General features: G+C 43.1%; 1 protein-coding gene across 2 annotated transcripts in view; it reads right to left on the bottom strand.

Moving 5' to 3' along the window:
- Nucleotides 1-15,727, bottom strand: part of trrap (transformation/transcription domain-associated protein) — a 117,961-nt gene that overhangs the window by 13,790 nt on the left and 88,444 nt on the right. For both annotated transcript variants that reach the window (XM_034107282.2, XM_034107283.2), the window contains 4 exons: nt 13,719-13,880; nt 8,364-8,454; nt 7,692-7,897; nt 5,248-5,509 (listed from right to left, as the gene is read on the bottom strand). In XM_034107282.2, the coding sequence (XP_033963173.2) occupies nt 5,248-5,509; nt 7,692-7,897; nt 8,364-8,454; nt 13,719-13,880 (721 nt within the window). The remainder of the gene's footprint in view (nt 1-5,247; nt 5,510-7,691; nt 7,898-8,363; nt 8,455-13,718; nt 13,881-15,727) is intronic.

The raw sequence follows: 15,727 nt of genomic DNA, 5'->3' as shown, positions 1-15,727 counted from the left end.
CACACACACACACACACACACACACACACACACACACACACACACACACACACACACACACACACACAGCCTGTTATAATGAATCCATGAAACTGCAAGGCCTTGCCATTTCAAACCAGCTCAATCTCTCCCCGAGTGAGACCTCCTAATACTTTAAATAAGCCCTTTAAAACAGCCAATGTTCTTTTCGGCGCGACCCTATTTCGCTATCCGTCTGCCTGCAATTCTCCTGCCTCGATAGCAGAGGGAAAATTGAAACGGTCCTAAAGAATTGCAGCCCGACAACAATTCGGCGCCATAAAAGGGTATAATGCTTACAAATAGACAAAGGGAGACGTGGAGGAAGAAAGTAATATCATTCTGTCTCGATCAGATATAAAGCATGTTACCTGTTTAAATCTAAAGACGGCTGCACGTACGACTCAGACATTATTACGACTCGTAAAAATACAATGTATTAAGCAGTAGACACGCTGTGACACAAGAGCAAAGAAGGCCTTTTAGTAAACAAAGCATAAATGGTAGGGCGGCCTGATATGGGAAAACGTCTGCACTGCTAATACTTTGACTGATATTGCAATTCAGATTGAGTTTAGAATCATTTATCTCAATGAAACATATGTGAATCTAATAGTGTATATTTTTAAGTCCATAGTATTAAATGTGTAGGCCCGGATATATCTGCAGATCCAAAATACTTGTATACTCGCATTTAAAAAGGGACCCGATTGAGCTCATGTTCATCATTATCTGACATGTATTGTGCTCGCTGCTATTTGAGTTTTGCAGTAGTCTGAATAACGATTTTGATCAGATTGTAATAACTGCGCAGTCCTAACAATGATTTCACCTTCTTTGGAGCTTTAACTATACTTAACAGAGCGTGAGAATATGAGGTTTAACACTAAAGTTTCTGAGTAAAAAAAGACAGAGGTGTTTTGTTGAAAGTGCCGTGCAGCCACAGGAGCGGAAGACAGTTATTTTCAGTCCCGCTCAACTCGTATTTGACCCCTGCTCCACGAGCGAGCGGCGGGAATAGACACGCAGCGCAGTGTGGGAAGCCTCCAGGTTGACCTCTGACTTCAGGAGCAAATTATGGATCCACACTCCGGAGGTGGGTCACCTCTGTATAAAGAAGCACCATTCCCTCGTGGACTGCCCTGGTTCCTGACTGCGTGTGGGGTGGGATGGATTCAACTCAACTTTATCTGATTGGTGGGCTGGAGTCTGGAGCGCAACAAAGGTCATGGCAGCAGAAGAAAGTAGGTTTTCTGGTTCAAATTAAAACGAGTAACAACCAGCTGAAGGTGCATCGCCAAACTGCTTAACCTAATTACATTTAACTACGGTGAATGTCATTTCAGCATAACAAAGGACTATTTAATAAGCACGCAAGGAAAAAGCCAAGAAGAAGCTCTGGAACACATCCGCTGCTAAACCAGTAACTCATGCAAATAGCTTTCGCCGTAATTGGATTTGAATGCCTCCCCGCTGCCAAACGTTATGTGTGCACACATAAACACACATTTTCCGGCCCACAAACCCCGTGAAGGCGCGTGAGCCACTAACTCGGTTCGGGGAATGGGAGATCGGCTGCCCGGTTTGTTCTGCTCGGGAGGCTTGTGTGGCTTCGGTCTCCGTCGGCCCTGCTGCCGTGATGCAGCTGGGTAGCGATGGTCTGGTGACATGAGCACAGCTGGCACCGCAACATCTGGGAAGACTCACCAGCAGGACGATCACTTTGTGTTATTCTTTGCACGTGCCGTTTCCATGTTTTTTCTCGCACACACCGCAACACCTGTCGATATGAGACCGTCATTCCCATAGATTACTATCTGTTCATCTCCTCTCTCTCATCGTTTAGGCTCCTCTCTAACTGTATATGATAACCGGCTCTGGTACATCCATAAATGTCTTTTTTCTCTAAGTCACCAGATCATTTTCCCCCTAGCTTCTTCTCATTCACTCTCAGTCCTTGTCCTCCGCTATCCCAGGGCCAAACACATTAGCGCTATTGGCCACTTTAAGATGAGTAGAGGTGGAAAGCATTAGATGGGGGGGGGGCGGGGGGGGAGGAGTGTCTGTGTGGAAATGCAATAAAAAGTAGAGGCGGCCCCCGAGTGTAATCCAGCGAACATGTATGTGCAGTCAGTCCGTGGGAGTGGAAAGGAGAGAGACACGTGGCTTCCAAAAACAGGGGGATGATTGTGGAGAGGAAAATGTCTCAAAGGGGGGATTTGGCTGAGATCGCGCTGCACCTGTCCTGTTGGATCTGAACATGCAGGCCAGAAAGACTCAAAGCCTTATCAATGGCTTACAAGCAAAGACATGACAAATGATTTTGAAATGTTTCATCCAGAATTGGGCATGATCAAGAGACCGCCTTTCCATCCAGAGGGTTTTCCAAATCCACATTTTGTCCAGGTTGCATCAGCTCTGAATGCATCTGTGACTTCATTTTAAGGTAGACCGCAAAGTACAGATATGAACAGCACAAGATAAGAAATACTGAACAGGTTCAATATATAGCAAGAAAGGCCCCTGTCGCATTATTTAAACGTCTAAAGTGTAGGCAAAGGGATCATTTGGTAACCTTGAGGTGCGCTATTAGGGATTTTCTAAGCTATCAGGATTAAACATGGAGCTAACCTAAGCCACAGGCTGTCTTTAATTCCCGCCATCAAAGGGTCACCTCAAAGGCAACATGGCAGTTGACATTAAACAACTCAAGGCATCTCCATTGATGACTACAACGACATGGGTAGTTAATGCTGGCAATGCAATGGCTTTCTCTGTAACGAGAACATAATAGATACCCTTCTATTGTTGTGAACTAACATACGACAGGATAAGTGTTTCATCTCTATGCCACGGTAGCTTTAGTAGCAATACACTCTCAAATGTTATTCTCTTCCAATATTTTACGAGCTATATTCACTTTCGGAACAGCGAACAGCCCGTTAACAACGCTTGGTTCCCCGACAAAGAGGATCAAAACTGTAGACGCAACATCCAGCTCCAACCACAGTTACACGGCACTTCACTGGTGCTAGTGGTACTTAGCCTAACTGGACTTTCACTACATTTACATTTCAATATAAAAAGGGCTAAACAAGCCCAGTGCCTGGAAGTCATTGTTCTCAGTCTCTAAGGGACTGGAAGTCTATTAAAGCTGCTTTGAGAACCCATTGTACTGTTATATAAGCAGCTGCCTTACAGTTCAGTGTAGAGATGTACTGTAAGAAGAAATAATGTTTCACAGACTTTTAAACCCTGAAGACTTTTACAACAGTGTTTCATAATTTCCGCTGAGCCAAGAGCACTCATCCAACAGATCACTGTGGAGCTGCAGCGGCGTAGAAATGCAGCTGACTGGAGTATAATCAAAACCAGTGTGGGCGTGTGCAAACAGTGTAATAAAGACACACACTGACTCACACGTATACCTATTTCTGACCAGTCGCCACCTCTAACCCATCCCTAAATCAAATCGTCTGGTTGGAAACCTTAATTACGTTGCAGCACACCAAAGCTCCAGCTTCTCAACAAAGCAGTCCAGATTTGAGCTAAGTACAGGAATAATGTAACCAGTTCATTATCTACAGATGCCATGAGAGTGACGTGTTTTACTCTTTCCCCACTGTAAATAACACAAACACTGCTCGAGTTAACTGTGAGGTGGCTGGAGTCTGGCTGCAGGGTGAAAGGCAAACGGGTGCTGCTGTTTTCACAACCTGTCAAACACAACAAAAACAGTCTTTTTTTTAGGTTGCTTGAAAACGTATGACGACGTCTCTTCCAATTTCCAAGTGGTACCGTATGACGTGGATGCAGAAAGGTGAATCATGGATGCTTAAAGTTAACATAGCTGACATTCATGAAACTAAAGTGTTAAAAACAACAAAGTAAATAGAGAAAATAAAAAAAAAGGCTCTTCAACGCTTCTTCCTGTCTTTTTGTATGGTTGTCTTGACAACCGCATGATTTGGAAACAAGTGTTGATTGCTATTATTTTTGACTGTGGTATAGTTGGCGATACAAAAGCGAATAGATGAGTGTAACACCTACGTCACTTCCGGGCGAAAATGACGGCCCCGCCCACTATTGGGGGAAACCAACGCTGTCATTTGAACGGCGGTCAATACAAATTCTGAAGTTTTTGCCGATCCGATCAGAAATGTAAGAAACGGTGGATTTCTGGATCTTCAAAGAGCCCAATTACGATCAGGCAAACAATTACATGAACTCATTGGAAATCGACGCTCGGGCTCGATACATATACAGATACATATACTATCCTGGCTCCAAAATGGTGGAATGAGCTCCCCATTGAAATCAGGACCGCAGAAAGCTTACACACCTTCCGGCGCAGACTGAAAACTCATCTCTTTCGACTCCACCTCGAGCGATAGAATGACTAACAAAGAACTGCTAACAGAGCACTTATATACTAATAAAGGACTGGCTTATCTATAGCCAGTTGAGTAGCACTTGAAACGATTGGCTCTTTGAAACCTGATACTTATATGATTCTGTTTTCTTCAAGGTTGTGTCTTCCTGGTCGAATGTACTTATTGTAAGTCGCTTTGGATAAAAGCGTCAGCTAAATGCAATGTAATGTAATATACATATATAGCAGTAGATGAGGCCATAATTTCGCCAGCTGTTACTCTCATGAGCGAGACGGAAAATAATAGTGGTATCATGCCAAAAAGCCGCTTTGTCGTTGATTGCTCCTCAAACATTAAAACAAATCCTGAGTTACGTGTTTCTGTACTTCCTCTAAGAAGAAAGGACAGTAGAAGAAAAGCTCTGTGGCTTCAGGCTCGATCGCCGTTCAAATGACAGCGCTGTTTCCCCCAAAAGTGGGCGGGGCCGTAATTTCCGCCGCATCTGTGGACATCGATTGCCTACTGCTATATTTAACCATATATCGAGCCCGCTCGTCGAATTCCAATGATTTCATGTAATTGTTTGCCTGATCGTAACCGGGCTCTTTCAGGATCCAAAAATCCACGGTTTTCTTACATTTCTGATCGGATTGGCAAAAAATTCAAAATTTCAATTGACCGCCATTCAATTTTTGCCCGGAAGTGACGCATGTGTTACTCTCATCTATGATCACTTTTTAAAATTATTTAAAAATATATTAAAATAGTGCTTTTCGGCCTGTACCTCTGCAGAAACATACCTTAGTCTAGATTTGTGTCCAGCCTTAGGTTTATATTCATTCAAAAGCCGACCAACCTGTCGTGAACTGTCCCTTCATCTTCTGGAAAACGGGGTCCTGCGCCGTGGCCTTCGCTCTGCGGGCCAGAGACTCGGAGGCGGCGCTGGAGAACATGGTGGAGACGTTAGGAACGTTCTCCAAGCCCACTCCAAAGGTGCTGACCAGCTTCTTCACAAAGTTCAGAGTGTGAGGAGTGATCTTGGCGTCGGACACGGCGCCGCTCTTCTCAAAGGCAACGGAGTAGCATTTAGCCAGACCCTGCTGGAGCTGCCTCAACACCTGCAGAGAGGAGGAAGAGGAACAGAGGGATTTGGTTACACATATAGATTCAGATCCGAAGTACAGCGAAATTCCAAGCATTCCCGATGGTGCAATCACACATCACAGACAGTATGAGTACAATCTTGACAAGACAAGCTAAAACGTTTAATATATAATCACTATAAATTGGACCTAGGATACATTGAATAGTACGCTTACAAAACAATACAACATTACCAGACAAAGAGTGAATTATTTGGAATTTTGACCATAAGAAAAAAGCAATAACTATAAAACGGCTCAAACCGGACATCCTATCGCTTGACATCTGGTCTGGTACAATCCGTTAAATATTTGCTATGGATAGAATCATGTTTTTCCACGAGGCTCCAGGAAGAACAATTTGAGGAAACGTGGAAACAGTGGCAACAATACACATTCCAGGGACGACCGTCCTTTGTTGCATTTCACTTACGGACAACATTTTTCTTCTTTTTCCAATTTTAAACAACCCCTGTATTCCAATTAAATGTTTTCTCAGCCTCCACTTATCATTTTTTTTTTTACTTACTGCTTGTTATTTAATTTGCCGTTTTGAGGTCACTCAATAGAATGGTCTGTCAACCAAACTGTATAATCAAGACCATGTGACTATAAAGAGAGCATCACTCACTCACACACACAAGGTGATGATGGCTTCTCGGGCCCGTGTGCCGGTGGAACCAAGCATAGAGCCTGCAGCTGCTGCCGAGTGCCCCAAACCCACACACACACACACACACACACACACACACACACACACACACACACACACACACACACACACACACACACACACACACACACACACACACACACACACACACACACACACACACACACACACACACACACACACACACACACACACACACACACACACCACACACACACACACACACACACACACACACACACACACACACCACACACACACACACACACACACACACACACACACACACACACACACACACACACACACACACACACACACACGGCCCTAAATCCCTTTCCCCATCTCACACTCTCACCGCCACCATCCATCACCTGTCTCAGCCTGCCGCCGCCTCCTTCTCCCAGTGCTCTCCTCCACCCACAGAAAACAGACACCTTGCATGTATTCTGCCGAGCATGGCTTTAAGAGTTTGCAGCAGCATCAAGCTCGTTTATGACCATGGTGTACGGGCTACACAATCAGATGTTCACCTGCTCCATACATCTGGAAACAACTCCCAGTAAAGTAAAGGTTTGATGTAACGCTTACTTACTTCTTTTAAATCCAGGCAGAAGACTTTTTTATTTGCCACTGTATTAAATCAATAAATAAATCAATAATACATAATTATATTATCAATGTTCAGTAACTTCTTAAGTTGGTATTTTATACCCATCTTATTTTATTTTAACTTGTTTGTTGGCTTTTTAATAATTGTTTTTAAATGTAATTTGATGTGTTTTTGTGTATGTTTGTGTCTTTATGATTTTTATGTTGTTTTTCTTGTAAAACACTTTGAATTGCGTTGTGTTGAAATGCCTTTATTGCCACTGGTGCATATATAAACACAGTAACATGAATAAAGTTGAATATTATATATTAATATATTTATTATAAAACTATTACAAACGCTGCTAGAAAGGCAAAGGGCAATTGAAGCTGACTAGCTAACACAAAAAGGGATTTGAGAATATGCGAGCAAGAAAATAATAAATCAATCAACATATTCTGCCATTAATGAGTTCAACACTTTTTATTCATGTATTTTTTCTTTTAATGTTTCTTTTATTATCTTTCACTGTTTTTAAATGCCTTTGTCTGAATGTCTTTCATTTTTGTAAAGCACCTTGAATTGCCTTGTGCTGAAAGCTGCTATATGAATAAACTTGCCTTGCCTACACTAGCTCAGTGTGTGAATGCAAGACGTCGAGGACCTATGAACAGTCAGGTCGGGATCACACCTCAGATCAAACCGATGTGCCGGCCCTCCAGAGAGACAGCAGGGTCGTCTGGCGTGACACACTTACACACACTCCTGCGTTCACACTTATACACACACACATGCATTACAAGTCTCACAACCTGCTGTATTGTCTTCTCACGTCTGAAAACCCACGCGCTGTCAGACACACAGAGAAAAACCAGCAGCTTTGTTCTTCTCACCTCCTCGTGCCAGTTCTCCCTGAACCACACCATCTGGTCCACGATGCCCTCCAGGGAGGAGAGCAGCGTGGGGTGGAGCTCGCGCTGCATGTGCATGATGCGGCTGCAGCGCCACATGGGAGCCGTGGCTCGGATGGGTCCGGGGTCCGAGGCCCCCGAGTGAGGCTGGGCCCCCACTGAGCTGGGCTGCTGCTGTCCTGAGGAATCTGGGGAGGAAGAGGAGGTAAGGATGAGCGGTGGAGAAAGAGATGTGACGGGAGAACTCAATAGGGTAGGGTAGGTTGTTTTATTTTTTGTATTACTGCCGAATTTTATTCCATTCTATTCCCATGTAAATACTGCTATACTTTTAATTACTTCTCTATATTAATGCTATGTTTTATGTATGCACCATGACATCAAGTCAAATTCCTCATACGTGTAAACCTATTGTAAAGCTAAAATAAAATATCCTTCCTAGTTGCTCACTCCAATGTTATTTCTTTTCTTTCTGTTAACTTGGTTTTTGTTTTCTGGGAGATTTACTGCAAGGCTTTAAGGAAAGAAGGTGCCGCGTTAAGCCCCCTAAGCAAATGTGTAATTTGTGATATTGTGGTATGAACACAAATGTAATAAAATAGATGCTCAGATCGGTGAAAAGTCAACACATTACAGTCGGCCGTGTTAGCTTACCACTTTTGTAGCGCTCCCTCTGCTCGATCTTGAGCGTCAGGTAGAGGGTGCGGATGGGGAAGTAGACAGCCTGCGGGTACACTCGCCCCACCTAGCAGATAAAAGAGGGTCACAGATTACATTTCAAAGATTCCCCCTCAGGACCACAATGGAGGGGGGGGGGGGGGGGGGGATACAGTGTGTGCATGTGTGTCAGAGAGCGATCATACTGATACAGCCAGACTCTGCTGTAACACACGCGGTGTTTGAAGCTCCGAGTCAGGGGAGTTAGTGAAGTTCAAAACACGCCATGAATGAATTACAAAGAAACTGAATGTGCTTGATGATGAAATTGCCCCGAGGACTTCCACGAGAAGTCACCGACAGCGGCGGAAGGCTTAATGGTTGAAGTCGGGGCGTATAAAAGATTTGAAGTTTGGCAACACATTGCAAAATCACCTCTCCAACTTGGTGGAGGAGGTTCCTTTGATAAGTGAAGCAGCAGGTGCGTGCCGTGTGCAGAGCGATTTACATAAATCTGACGCAGGTCACAGTTCATGGAGAAGGCACGATTGGTTATGCATAGCCTGTCGGGCAGCGTTTAAACTAGATCATAATCTGAAATCTGTTTCCACTGGCGATGTGTGCAATGTAAATCATGTAATAAAGGCATTCTGATCTTCTGCAAGTATATCAAGAAATTAACTAAACTTCAAAGAAAGTAAGCAAGCATACTTTGCGGATGTTTTCTTTTCTTCTTCAGTTTGTCATGCTGTAGTCTGAACGGCTGTTTAACGTTAATGTTGGGGAAATAAAGATCTTTTTGAACATTAAAGCATGTAAACATGTCCCACTAAATACAAATATGAACCTGAAAGTGAGCAGAATAGCGCCCCTTTAACCACCTTGAACATGCAGGAGAAGCTCTGAACAGATTCCCAAATACTTTACGTGGCTCTAAATACCAATTCTTTCTAAACCTGTCACCAAAGGACATTCAATTTCATAAGAGGGCGACTGCTGCGACACATCGCACACAGAGACTGTAAAGGAATCACCTCTTGAATATGAGAGGTGGACTCAACTCGACACACGATACATTTGTGTGTGTGACATTTGGCTATCTCTGCGACGGCACAAAGCGAGAGCCTAAAGGAAGAACATGAGCTGTGACGGAGATCCCTGGATCGAGCAAACGCTTTTATAACATTTTTTAAAAGCGCTGGTCTTAAAGAAAACGTTTTTTATATTTATATGATTTAAAGAGGGACATGGATATAGAAATGTGGAAGTATAATCGTATTTAATGCGAAGTGTCTTATGAAAAGTTTGTTTAAAACATGTGGGATGGCAATATATATATCTTTTGGACATGACACACCATGTTATAGTGAGACACCATGTTATAGTGATGTCAAATGTTATCAAATCTCAGAAATGACAAGACAAATAAGCAAGTTGTAAAAAAGAAATAAAACGGATCTTATTTCTTGTCCTTCTAGCCTGGTTTTAAGCCCACGAGGACCAAACCACACGGTCTCTCAGGTTTTGCGGCAGGCTGAAGTTACAAAGCTACTTGATCCCTCTGTGCGCCTGCAGGGAAGAAAGAGATACCTCAACATTTCACCAACAACACTGAGCTCGCTACGACCTAAAGTGGGTCGAGGTTGGACGGTGGTGATGGAGGAGGGAGAAGGAGAAAGACAGAGAAGCTGCTTTCTTCATATTTCCGCCTGAGGCTAAATGGATTTGTGGAACCTGTAATCTTTCTCTGACATCCTTCTCAGGTCTTCAGACGAAGTCTCAAAGTGCACAAATCAACACGGCAGGTCTCCATTTTTTTTTAAAGAGCCTCATCTCACTCATAACTCAGGACTGTTCATGGAGAGTCAGCAGGAGACAGATGGGATTAACTAACTGCTCGAGTAGGAATAAGCCTTGGCAGTGTGGAGATGATAGAGAAGGGAAAAACGAGAACTCTAGGAAACCATTGTATACTCCTGAGTGGGAGTTAACGCAGCTGTGGAGCACCTTCAGCCATCACCAGATTGGTTCAACCATTAAATGTGCAATCGCAAACATATTACGGAACATGAATTGATTGCTAGTTTCTACATTGCACACACATTACACATTAATACAGCCCTATGACACTATCGCTACACCCCATAACACCATTATCACACCCATGTTACACTATTATTACACCCTTATTAGAGACTGTTATAACAACCCTTTTACACCATTATTAAACTGGCATTTTTGTAGTCCATTGTTTTACTCCGGCTGACATTTCATTAAATCCACTGTTTTAATTTCCCCTATGCCCTGTAAGGTGTCCTTGGAGGCTATGAAAGGCGCCCCCCCAAATAAAATGTATTATTATTATTATTATTATACCCAAATTACACAAATGTGACAGTTATTTCACCTATATTACACTTGAATGATCCCCATATTTTACCCAAGTAACAACAATATTACAACCCTCTTAGACTGCTATTAAACCAATTGTACACATGAAGACAGGCCGTCAAATGATTGTTTCCCCCAGGACACACACAACCATGTAAGGGTTAAATGATCATTTGTGCCACAGCTTCGAGTAGAAAAAGCAACGGTCATAAAATAAATATGAGAACATATAAGCTACCCATATCTGTGAGGTAAATTTATTTCTATAGCACATATTAAAAACAGAGGGTTCAAAGCACAACATAACATTAAAAGATAATATTACAATAATAGATAAAAGGCACACATAAGAATTAATACAAGGATATGGACAGACAATGAAAGCATAAAAATCGATAAAACATCGCTCAAACTGACTCGAAAGGGGGGGCGGGGCAGGTCGTTCCAGAGGCTGCGGGCTACCGCTGAGAAGGCTCGGCCTCCTCTGGTCTTTTTCTTGGTTTTAGGGACTACCAGCCGCAGCAGATGAGCCTATTCATTTATACAATTTCCCGCACTTCTGTTTATCCCTAATATTTTTACATTCATTTTATCAGTGCTGAAAAACAGACATTTTTAAAGTAAAAAAAAGTCTAAATATGCAGGACGAGAGTCAGGAGTACCGGGGAGTTCTCTGTGGCGGCTAACGGCAGCGTTACAGATGAAACAGGAAGGGAGGCAGAGAGGAACCAGAGATCAAACCCGCTAATGGGAAGATAGAAATGTCATATTTTGCACAGCTGAGGGGGGGGAGAGGGTGAGCGGCAGACAAGCGAGAGAGGCTGTGTGAGATACTACGATAACTTCTGATTCATCTTCCCGCCTGCCCCCGGGCGCTCGTCTTCTCACCTTCATCAATATTTCAATTTTTTAAGCATCCCCTCGCCGTAGAGAAACTGGAAATAATTAGGCAGACGGGAAGGCAGAGACAAAGCCTGCCGTGCATTAAGATGTGGTTACCCTTTGAGATGGGGAGATAGAAGAAAGACGTGTCAACCTTTTTAACCTTCAACTCATTACAGGGTGACGAGGAAGACCAGAGGAAGGACGGGTTCTCTACAGAGGGAACATCTCCACAGTCACCCATTGACAGTCATTCATAAATATGCAGAGAGGCAGGTGCTGGTTATCTCACTTCCGCTGTAACGAAGAGGTCACAACGTGAGCCTTGGAACAACCGGTGTGTCCGAGTTAAAGGTTTCTCGCGATGGATCAATCCCCACGCATGATACAAACACAACTGCAAATTATTCAGTATGTTTTACCAGTGTTTCTCTACTTCAATGCTAGGTTGAATTAAGCTTGTTTGTCAATGAACTTATCAAGTTCCTCTTTATCTGAATGCTAAATTGTTGAGGATTCCTAAATAAAGCAGGTTAAACTTTCTATCTATCTTTTAATGAGTCTTATTCAAGAAGAGCTGCGCGATATGGGGCAGGAAAAAGCCATAATGATGTCAAATATAAAAAAATAAACCGATTTATGAACTCAGTTGTGTTTTTACACTGCTTTTAAACATATAATATAATAACAAATTACTTGCTTTAAAAATGTTTTTTCCAACCTTCCAACTGAACACATAGGACAACAAAATATTTTTATATGTATCGTACTTTTCGGACTATAAGCCGCGACTTTTCCCCCCATTGTTTGTGTACAGCTAACGGCCACTAGGGAACCTCCTAAATCTATGGATTTTACAGGTACAATTAACCACCTTTAACCCTATGGGCTCTAGGACCGGTCCGCGCCCGCCACCTCTAAGCGGCGGGCTCCAGCAGGAAAAGCTGGAGGCCGGAAAAGAGTGAGACAGGTAGCGCGCCAAAGTAAAAGTGGAACCGAGAGACAGAACGAGAGCAAGACAGACGGACAATTTAGCTGCTGCGGCTTATATGCAGGTGCGCTTTATAGTCCGAAAAGTACGGTATATGAAAACGCCATTTTCTACTCTTTCATCCAAGTGTGTGGATCTGATGTATTATTGCCTTGCGATGGACATTGTGATGAGATTGCAGTGTAAAATGGCAGGAAATTGCGATAGAAAATGCGTTATATATGCGGTAAACACATTTTTTGTTTACCTCCTGTCTCACCCTCTCTGTCTACCTCCTGTCTCACCCTCTCTGTCTATCCATACAAAACCACCAGTAAGCAGGTGAATACACCAAGTTAAACCACCACTAACTCCACCACAAGCTCCAGCCGTACGCCCACCACCAATAATGAACACAAACAAAAAGCCTTGGCTCCTCCAGTGTGTCTCTACTATATGTTGTGCAGGGCTACATCCACCTCTTACTGTACATTTTGCACTTGTATTTCAAAACCTCTTCTCTCAACCCTCCCCCCCACCTCTCTCTCTTTCTCATCCTCTCCACTATATTCCTGCTCTGCTGAGAGGACGATTGTTTGCTTTAGCACACTACACTTTGAAGATCACCCTCTTCAAAATTGTACGGAAATAATACTCCATTAAGCAAAGCAAATTAGTCTTCGTTTTAATTACCAGCTCTGTTCCTCCTACAGTGCGGGTGTGTACCATATTAACTTAATAATCATTTCTTGAACAGATAATTTAAAAAGCAATTCGCCGGGGGGCCTGACGGGAGCCAAAGGATGGCTGGAAACGGGACAGTGAGAGAATCTGAATGCTTCATTTGGTAAATAGGAAGCAGGGGAGAGGCCACTTTGGCGTGAATGCAGTTCATTTATCTTGATTAGAAAGACGTGCATGGGCACTAATGCACACACGGCGGCCTCATGTGTTGCCCCAAATGGATTAAAAAATTAAATTAGAAAGCAACAAAGGGGAGATTACTTTTCAATGCTGTGTTTTAATGGATAAAGAGTTGAAAATCAGGGCCAAGAGCGTTTTGGCTTACGCGTAATGGACATCTCGATCTGATTTTGTGAAAGCCTCACCTGGCTGATTAAGTTGAGCAGAGGTTTTCCTTCCGATCCCACCAGGCAGGTCAGGAGCTGCGGTATCCATGCCAACCACTGGATAGGCGGGACCCCGATGCAGTATTTGTCCACAGCGTCCGCTAAAGTGTTCTTATCATCGAAGCTGAGCAGCCACAACACCTACAGAGGAAGGGGGAAGACACCATGTGTGAGAAAGGAAAGAAGGAAGGGGAAAGGCCATTCATATTTATGCATTCCAGTTTTCGCACCAGTCCTCGTGACTTGAAAGCCAACTTGGCACACTCCTGTTTTGTTCCACACTGCATGAATTGGAAAAAATTACACTTTGAGTATTTGACCAATATTTCAAATGCCATACGATTTGCAAAATTAGAGGGACTGATCTTTATGAAACATTATTTCCATTAAAAAAATATATTCAAATGATCATGGTGGACTTTGATTAAAGTCTACAAACGTGAAGCGACGTTTGTAGGTCTCTTCACATATTTCACCTTTACCTATTATCGTGCTTACCGCGATTCGGGCATTGCATTAGTCCAAATAATGAATTTGATAACATTTGGATAAATTGTGCAGCCCTTTCCACAGTCCAGTTATCGGGGTATGCTACTTTGGTTTGTTTGCCGAAGACGACCAAAAACGTTTGTTTAAAGAGAGGCTGTGTGAGGAGGTTCACAGTTATGGCAGTTACCAACATGCTTTAGTCTTTAAAGGAATAAAAACAATAGCCAAAAGGTCTTGAACTCTTAGCAAACAAGGAACCATGGATTGTTGTTTGGTAAATGTGGAGCCCCGTACTGACAAAGAAGAAAGGAATGCAGCTCTCAAGGAAGTATCATTAACATTTTCTAAACATTTCTCAACTGAGTAAATACTTTTAGACACCATGTATAAAGAGGTAAGGTCTCTATCATCCATCAGACCCTCACTGCACCCCCCCCCCCCCCCCCCCCCCCTGGCTCTGTCACAGCAGGAGAGCAGAAGCATCCTGGCATCATCTCTCTGATCAAAGCAGAGCCAGTGTGGAGGTGTGCATCTCCATTATGATGAACACATTAACCCCACTCAAGCCCCCAGGCTCTCCACACAGACGCTGTATAATTACTGATAATGACCTGGCATCTCACTTCACCCCCCAGGAGCTAGCACTGCCAACCGGGCCTGCCAGCACATTACCAGGGCGGGGGAGGGGCTCCAAAATAAACATTTAACTGGGATGTGAAGCAGATAATGGTAATGATGCGTTCACATTTATTATTAACCAAGCCTGAGTCTTGGAGGAAGCCGCTCTGTGGACGAGTCTCTCTCATCTGACTCCACGATGACTCTTGGAAATGTGAGTCCCAGCTGAAAGTGGAGTCTTAGATTCTTCCAGCTCATTCATAAATAATGTAAGAAAATATCCAGTTTGCTAAAATGTTGTAATGAAGCAAAAACTAATTTGCGATAATTTTCCACTGGTGGATTGTAATAAAGCACTTTGACTCAAGTTCTGGACTTTAAAGGTAGGGTACGTAATTCACTTCAGAAACACTTGTTATATTCCATGAATACATTAATGCTTTGACAATAAATACATCTGTGGAAGCCGTGGCGCTGTAAAAAGCACGACCAATCATCTGAGCCGGCCCGGCTAAAGTAACTGGATGGTCCACCTGCCTGTCAGCCTTCCATCTGTGCACAAACTGATCTCGTGCCCTCATCGGTCATGTGCGCGTTCGTGTGTGTTGGGGGAGGGGCTCTGTAAGGAAGTCTGAAGGAAGGGGCAGATTTTTTTCGGTTGTGTACTTTCAAATTCTAGCACTCGAGCTGGTTTCTCCATTCTTACCTACCCGACCTTTAAGTACACTTTTTGGGTACTTGAGTAAAACCATTTTATGTTAATATATATACTTTTTACTGCACTACATGTATCTGAAACTTTAGTTACTTTATAGAATCAGATGATTAGCTAATTTAAAATAAGAATAAACCAATATATAATCATATCGACAGTACTCCAT

This window comes from Pseudochaenichthys georgianus, chromosome 19 (assembly GCF_902827115.2).
Source record: "Pseudochaenichthys georgianus chromosome 19, fPseGeo1.2, whole genome shotgun sequence".
Classification (NCBI taxonomy): domain Eukaryota; kingdom Metazoa; phylum Chordata; class Actinopteri; order Perciformes; family Channichthyidae; genus Pseudochaenichthys; species Pseudochaenichthys georgianus.
Note: the sequence above shows the minus strand (reverse complement) of the source record. Positions and strands in the feature narration are given on the sequence as shown.